Genomic DNA, 6,673 nt, shown 5'->3' with positions numbered 1-6,673 from the left:
TTATTGTAATCTTCAACGTTATAGACTATTTCACAGTAGCCTAATCCATGCCATACACATTTTTAAAACCTTGGAACCAGAGGTAAACAGAGAATAGCCACTTCATTGTCTTAAAATGGTTTACTATAGTATCACCTGAAACCTCTATCCTTTTCCTTCATATATCTATTGCTCATACCTTTTCAGAATTTGCTGCACCTGTACCAAACAGAATAAGCCTACTTTGTAATGCTGGTATATTTATTGGGATACTGATGGTCTTGCCTAGAGTTGTAATGGCAGGCTTTGCTTTGGTAGGCCTTGTTGCATATGACCTGTTATAACACACGTTAACTTGCCTTACAGTGGTGGGTGGCAGGCCAGCCAGACATGACCGCCTAGAATGTGACACTGACTCTGTAATGAATTGATGTTAAAAGGAACCACAGGGGGAGCCTAAAACCTCCATAAAAGCCAAATTAGGTGGAACAGAGGTCGACCTTTGGTATGTCAAACTGTAGGTATCACCTGTTACTGAGATTGTTTTCGAGTGACGTTGAAAGCCTAATTATCTTCTGCGGAGAGATTTTTTAATTGTGTCACGAAGTCGCTGTCACGAAAACTGCCACCTGCCAAGCCCAGGCCTGCAGCCTTTACCAGCATCGCCCCGAGATCTGGGAGTTTTTAAATGGTACCAGAGAGGGTTGAAGCGCCGAGCAGTTAGTAAACAACAGTAGGATCTTTGATTGTTCCGCTTCAAAAGAATGGCACTGAGGAGGATTTTTTTATGTCTTTGACAGAGATTCTAAAGTTTTGAAATGTCCCAGGTGGAATAAATAGAAAAAAAAATAATCTGACATCTTTCAATATTATGTAAATTTATAACATATTGGGTTTGCTGAGTTTGGTAACTTTCAGAAAAGTTTAGCACTTTTTTTATTGAAAAAGGCTGTGCACAGTAGACAGAGCATAAAGAATCATTACCACATGATGAACTCTGGTATCACTCCTAACACCCCAGCAACGTTTCACAATCTGATTTACAACACATCATCACGGAACTCCCGGCAACTCCACCAGTAGACTTATCATACTGGAATTGGTTAACCAATATGTGGAATTGCACTCTGCGTGGTCATCATCCTCCCTGCATGGGTGACCACGTCGGCCCCAAACAAGCACACACATCGCCATGGCAACACCCAGTCCCATCCTTTACTGTCAACATTCCCAGTTTACATATCTCAACCCTTGTGTGCCGGGGCCGCCTCCCGAGGAGGGCTCCATGGAAAAAGTGGGGAGAGGAAAACCCTGTGGGATTTATTAAAATAAAAAATAAGAGAGAGAGAGAGAGAGAGAGAGAGAGAGAGAGAGAGCCTGGAGCTCTGACTACACATTCCACTGCTGTCTGTGCCTGTGCCTGCATGTGAACCTCTCTCTCTCTCTCCCTCTCTCTCTCTCTCCCTCTCTTTTTCTCTGTGTCTCTCTTTCTCTACCTCTGTTAGAGTTGCAGTTCTGCTCCAACTATTCCAACCATCCTATGACGGGGCAGGGCCATTGCACTGCCCATTGCCACACCACTGGGTGGAGTAATACACACACACACGCACACACACACACACACACATTCACACACTTGCTCTCACATCAGGAGGGGAGGGGAGAGACGCTATGAGTGGTGTAGCAGGGACGGGGAGAGAGAGAGAGAGCGAGAGAGAGAGAGAGAGAGGGAGGGAGGGACGGAGGGAGGGATGGAGGGGGGGCTGGAAAAGGGAAAAGATGTGGAAAAAAAAGGAAAAGAGGCAGGGAGAGCTGGTGATTTGACAGGAGGGTTTGGCAGGGAAGTGTGGCATTTGAGTCCCAGCGCTCATGCAACACAGAGCTCTCAGATTTATCTGCATCCAATCCACTCCACTGGCCAGCCTCCAGAGCGAAACACGCAGAGAGAGAGAGGGAGCGGGAGAGAACGAGAGAGAGAGAGAGGGAGAGAGAGAGAGAGAGAGTGAGTGCGCGCGTGTGGCGTGGTGTGTCTGACAGAGGGAGCGAGTAGAGAAGAGCACAGGGATAGGCAGAGGTAGGGCTGTGAAGTGAAGCTAAGTGAAGTTGGACGCAGTAAGTGTAACAGAGAGGGGGGCAAACGTGAAGTGGCCCGGAAAGTTCTAGAAGAAAAAAAAAAAGTTTGTGCCTTGTTTTTTTTATTTTATTTTTCTTTTCTTTTATTACCGCTTCTTTCCCCCACTCGCTCGCTCTCCCCCTCTCTGCTCTTGTGTGTTTGTGTGCGCGCGTGGTGCTCTGCCTGTCTCCTCTCCTCTCTCCGCTGAGCTTTGCCATGGAGCTGATTGAGGACTCCAACCTGCAGCTGGGGCTGCCCGAGCCGCTGAGCAAGTCGCTCACCGAGATCTCGGACGACGAGGTCAACCTGGCGCCCTCCGACGAGGAGGACGCCGCCATCGCCGCCGCCATCTCGGCCGTGGCCGCCGCCGAGGCGGTCAGCGAGGACAAGGACGCCGCCGAGGGCGAGAAGGGCGCCGACGCGCAGGTGAACGGCGTGATGGTGCTGACCCTGCTGGACAAGATCATCGGCGCCGTGGACCAGATCCAGCAGACCCAGGCCGGGCTGGAGGCGCGGCAGCAGGACATGGAGCGCTCGGTCTCGGGCATCCAGGGCGAGCTGACCAAGCTGTCCAAGAGCCACACCACCACGGCCAACTCGGTCAACAAGATGCTGGAGAAGGTGCGCAAGGTGAGCGTCAACGTCAAGACGGTGCGCAGCAACCTGGAGAAGCAGGCCGGACAGATCAAGAGGCTGGAGAGCAACGAGGCCGAGCTGCTCAAGAGGAGGAACTTCAAAGTCATGATTTACCAGGTCAGTGCATATGTGTGTGTGTGTGTGTGTGTGTGTGTGTGTATGTGTGTGAGAGAGAGAAAGAGAGTGAGGGTGAGAGAAATGCATCATTTAATGTTACGGGTGTGAAAACTGTGATGGGATTTCATTGGCCAGCTCTGTCTGTTACTGTCAGTACTGTCAGTTGTCTCAGTAAGAAGATGTCAAAGACAGTGTGATATATTTAAGCGCTTGTCTGTGCGTATTTGCGTGTGTGTGTGTGTGCATGTGTGTGTGTGTGTGTGTGTGTACGTGCGTGCCTGCGAGTATTTGTGTCCTGTGTGAGTGGAGGTTTGTGTGGAGTGGGTACGGAATCCTCTGCTGTGTGAAGGGTGTGGCTGGGCGGGTGTCCCATAAGCGAAGCGTAGAAAGATGGTCAGACTTTCATCCTGGGGAGGGGCTGGGGTGGCACTGCCCCTCAGAGAGGGCATTTCTCTCTCTCTGTGTAGACAGCATGGCATGAGGGCAGCTAATGGCTCCACGGCTCCATGCTTAAGCCATGTGTTCCACCGAAGAGGGGTGGACTGGCACGTGCCACCTTAGAGTAGCTGGGCACGATGCTCCTCATGGGCGCGGGTAGGCGGGCAGGCGGGTAGGCGGGTAGGCGGAGGGGGGGTTGGGTTGGTGGTCAGGAGAAGGTGTAAGTCCGAGAGAGACGTACGTGGGCTCATGGGGTGTGGTCACACACACTCCTGAGATTCCCCTTTGCAGTCTCAAAGGGCCGCACTGACCCCTCCCCCCAAACACACACACACACACACACACACACACACCACTGGCCCACTTTCAGTAGACAGCACAGACTTTTGCCAGTGCGGGTGTGTGTGTGTGGGGGATCCTCCTAAATCACCTTAGCATGCCACACACTCCCACAGTCCCACAGTCTAGGGTAAGGTGTGTGGAGGGATTATAGCACACACACTGCACAGATTGACTGAGATTCAGACCCGACAAGGCCCTTCAACACGCAGTAAAAAAAAAGCACTCCCAAGGACCTGGGGTTCATAAATAGCTTGAAACGGGGGCTTTATAATGTGCAGACCTCGGTGTGTCAGCACGCGGTGAGTTGAATAGATAGGTTAAGTAAATCCTCGGAGCGGTGTAGGCAGGACTGCCCCCGGACCGGCTTGCATATCTTTGCGGTGATTGGACGGACGTTCCCCCCCTTTCATGAATCCGTATGGAAAACATGAGCCCACTTCTGAGTTACGGCTCGGAGGGAGCCACGCAGATGTTTGCCATCCATCCCCGCGGCCGGCCGCGGTAATTTGTAGTCCCGGCTGGAACCGGGAGCCATAAGTCTGTATACTTTTAGAAAGTATAAGGTCTCGGAATGGAGCCTGGAGGAGACGCACAGAGCGTGACGTGCTACTTATAGCTACTTCGCCGTGTTGTACGGAAAATGTAAAAGGTGTTTATACGCGTCGCCCCGTCGGCAGAGAGGCCTTGGGGCACAGGAGGTCCTTTGGGGTAAAACTCGTAAAGCTCGTACTCGTACGGCTTGTTTCAAGCGCGCCGCGAGGACGTGGGGTTTAAAGGCGGATTAAAAGCGTCAGAGTCAGGTTTTAAACTGTTGTAAGTCAATATTGTTGTTTGTCCTAGCTGACATCCCTTGGCGTCTGTCCCATCATAGCTGCAGTTGGTTCCCATACGGTGCTCATTTGAGGGTGAGTCAATGTGAAATTGCTTAACGATGTTACCAGGAAAACTTCAAATGAGATTTCCCTCCCAGCGAGTTGGGAGATTTGTGAGGGTGATTCCCTGGAGCAGAGGAATCGATTCAAGTGCCACGCCCTGTCAAAGCATCACATGTGTGAAGGGGCACACACACACACACACACACACACACACACACACACAAACACACACACATTCTCTCTCTCTCTCTCTCTCTCTCTCTCTATGAGTACAGAGTCAAAAACAAAAACAGGTTAGCTCACAAAAGGATTTGCATAGGGTCTACCTGCAGCTCACAAAACTTGATCCCGTTCGATCCTCCCAGAAGATGAAAGGAATAAAAGCAACTTGTCTTCACATGCAGTTGTGCTGTGCTGCTACTCTGGAGGTATATGGAATCTATTGAGTGCCAGTGTTTTTTCGGCGATTTATTTATTTATTTGCAACAAAGATGGAAAATACTTCTGATTTTATTTTTGAAAATGCAACGGTAGTGAGGTAGAGGGGTTAAGGGAAAGAGTGGGAGATGGAGAGGAAAAGAGAAAGAGTCTGTGTGTGTGTGTGTGTGTGTGTGTGTGTGTGTGTGTGTGTATGTATGTGTGTGCACTTGAATGGCAGATGTTTCTCTCACACAGACTGGCCCTCTGTAGTTAACTGGGCTTTTTTTAGGCTCCTATGCTGTAATGTCTAATGGCTTGCAGCTTCGCACAGTGGCGCAAGAACATTCAGAGTTTCCACACTGAGTCAGCCTGCCTCTCACACTAACCACACACACACACACACACACACACACACACATGCACACACACACACACACGCACACAGCATTCTGTGTTATTCTGTGTTATGCATGCACATTAATAAGTGCCTGGCCAGTCAAATACCGTTAATGCACTCAAAGTTGAGTAGACCTGTACACTCGCACGCGCTTACATAAATGTTGGTGGTCATAAGCCATGAAGTCCATAAAACAAACTTCATGTTCGTTATGAATACAAACACCACACACACAAGCACACAGCACACACACACGCACCAAGCAGACACATGTAATTAGCCATAACAGTGTGGCTAAGCACAAACATACACACACACACACACACACATATATATGTATGTGTATATTATATGCATATATATAGCTCATATAGCACACACACACACACACACACACACACACATGCAGAAGCAGAGGAGAGCACAACTTTGTGCTTTCATTCAAAGGATGAAGAAGGATTGGGTGGGTTGGCAGGGTAGCCCGGTTTAATGCTTCCCAGCTGAGGTGATGGGGAACGTGCAGGGGGAACATGGCGTTCTCCCGGGCTTCCCCTGCCATTGATTAGCCCCACACCACCACCACCTCCATATCCACCACCATCATTTACCCCGAATGCTCCCCACCTCCTCCTTCTCCTCCTCCTCCTCCTCCTCCTCTTCCCCAGCGCACAGCCCCCCTCCTGTTTAATGATTTATAACCAGACGGGTTCGTCTGAGGCCGTCCACGAGCGGCGTCGCGACGTTAATGCGGCGCAGCACGGCGCAGTCTAGGGGGGGGGGGGGGGTTTGTTTGCGACGCGCGCTAATAAACGTCGTAAATTGTCGGGCGCGCGCGCGCGGAGCCTCCGAGGCGACGTTGGTGGTGTGCGCGTCGGCCAAGCGCGCGGCGGGGAGCATCCTCCGGGTCGGGGCCTCCTGGGAGCCGCAAATTACCGTCAGGCGTCGGACGGAGACATCCGTCAAAAACTGAGGCTGAGTTACTACCGTGATGCATGCACACACACATGCACAGACACATACGTAACACACACACACACACAAGTACACACACACACACACACACACATACAGAAACATGCATAACACAGACACATAGACACACACACACACACTCACAACACACACACACCCCTCCCCACACACACACACAATGCAAACCTCCCTCCTCACACACACACACACACATGCATAGCACACACACACAGACACGCACACACACACACACACACACACACACACACACAAACACACTCACAACACACACACACCCCACCCCACACACACACACATGCATAGCACACACACACACACACACACTCACAACACACACACCCCTCCCCACACACACACACAACA

The 6,673-nt window shown here is 50.8% G+C and overlaps 1 protein-coding gene across 1 annotated transcript in view; it reads left to right on the top strand.

Moving 5' to 3' along the window:
• The first annotated feature begins 1,799 nt into the window (after positions 1-1,799).
• cavin1b (caveolae associated protein 1b) overlaps positions 1,800-6,673 on the top strand; it is a 19,806-nt gene continuing 14,932 nt past the window's right edge. Inside the window, exon 1 of the mRNA XM_062526824.1 lies at positions 1,800-2,845. Coding sequence (XP_062382808.1) covers positions 2,309-2,845 — 537 coding nt within the window. The 5' untranslated portion in view covers positions 1,800-2,308. The remainder of the gene's footprint in view (positions 2,846-6,673) is intronic.

The sequence above is a fragment of the Sardina pilchardus genome, chromosome 22 (genome assembly GCF_963854185.1).
Source record: "Sardina pilchardus chromosome 22, fSarPil1.1, whole genome shotgun sequence".
In the NCBI taxonomy this organism is placed as follows: Eukaryota; Metazoa; Chordata; class Actinopteri; order Clupeiformes; family Clupeidae; genus Sardina; species Sardina pilchardus.
This window is presented reverse-complemented; position numbering and strand designations above follow the sequence as displayed.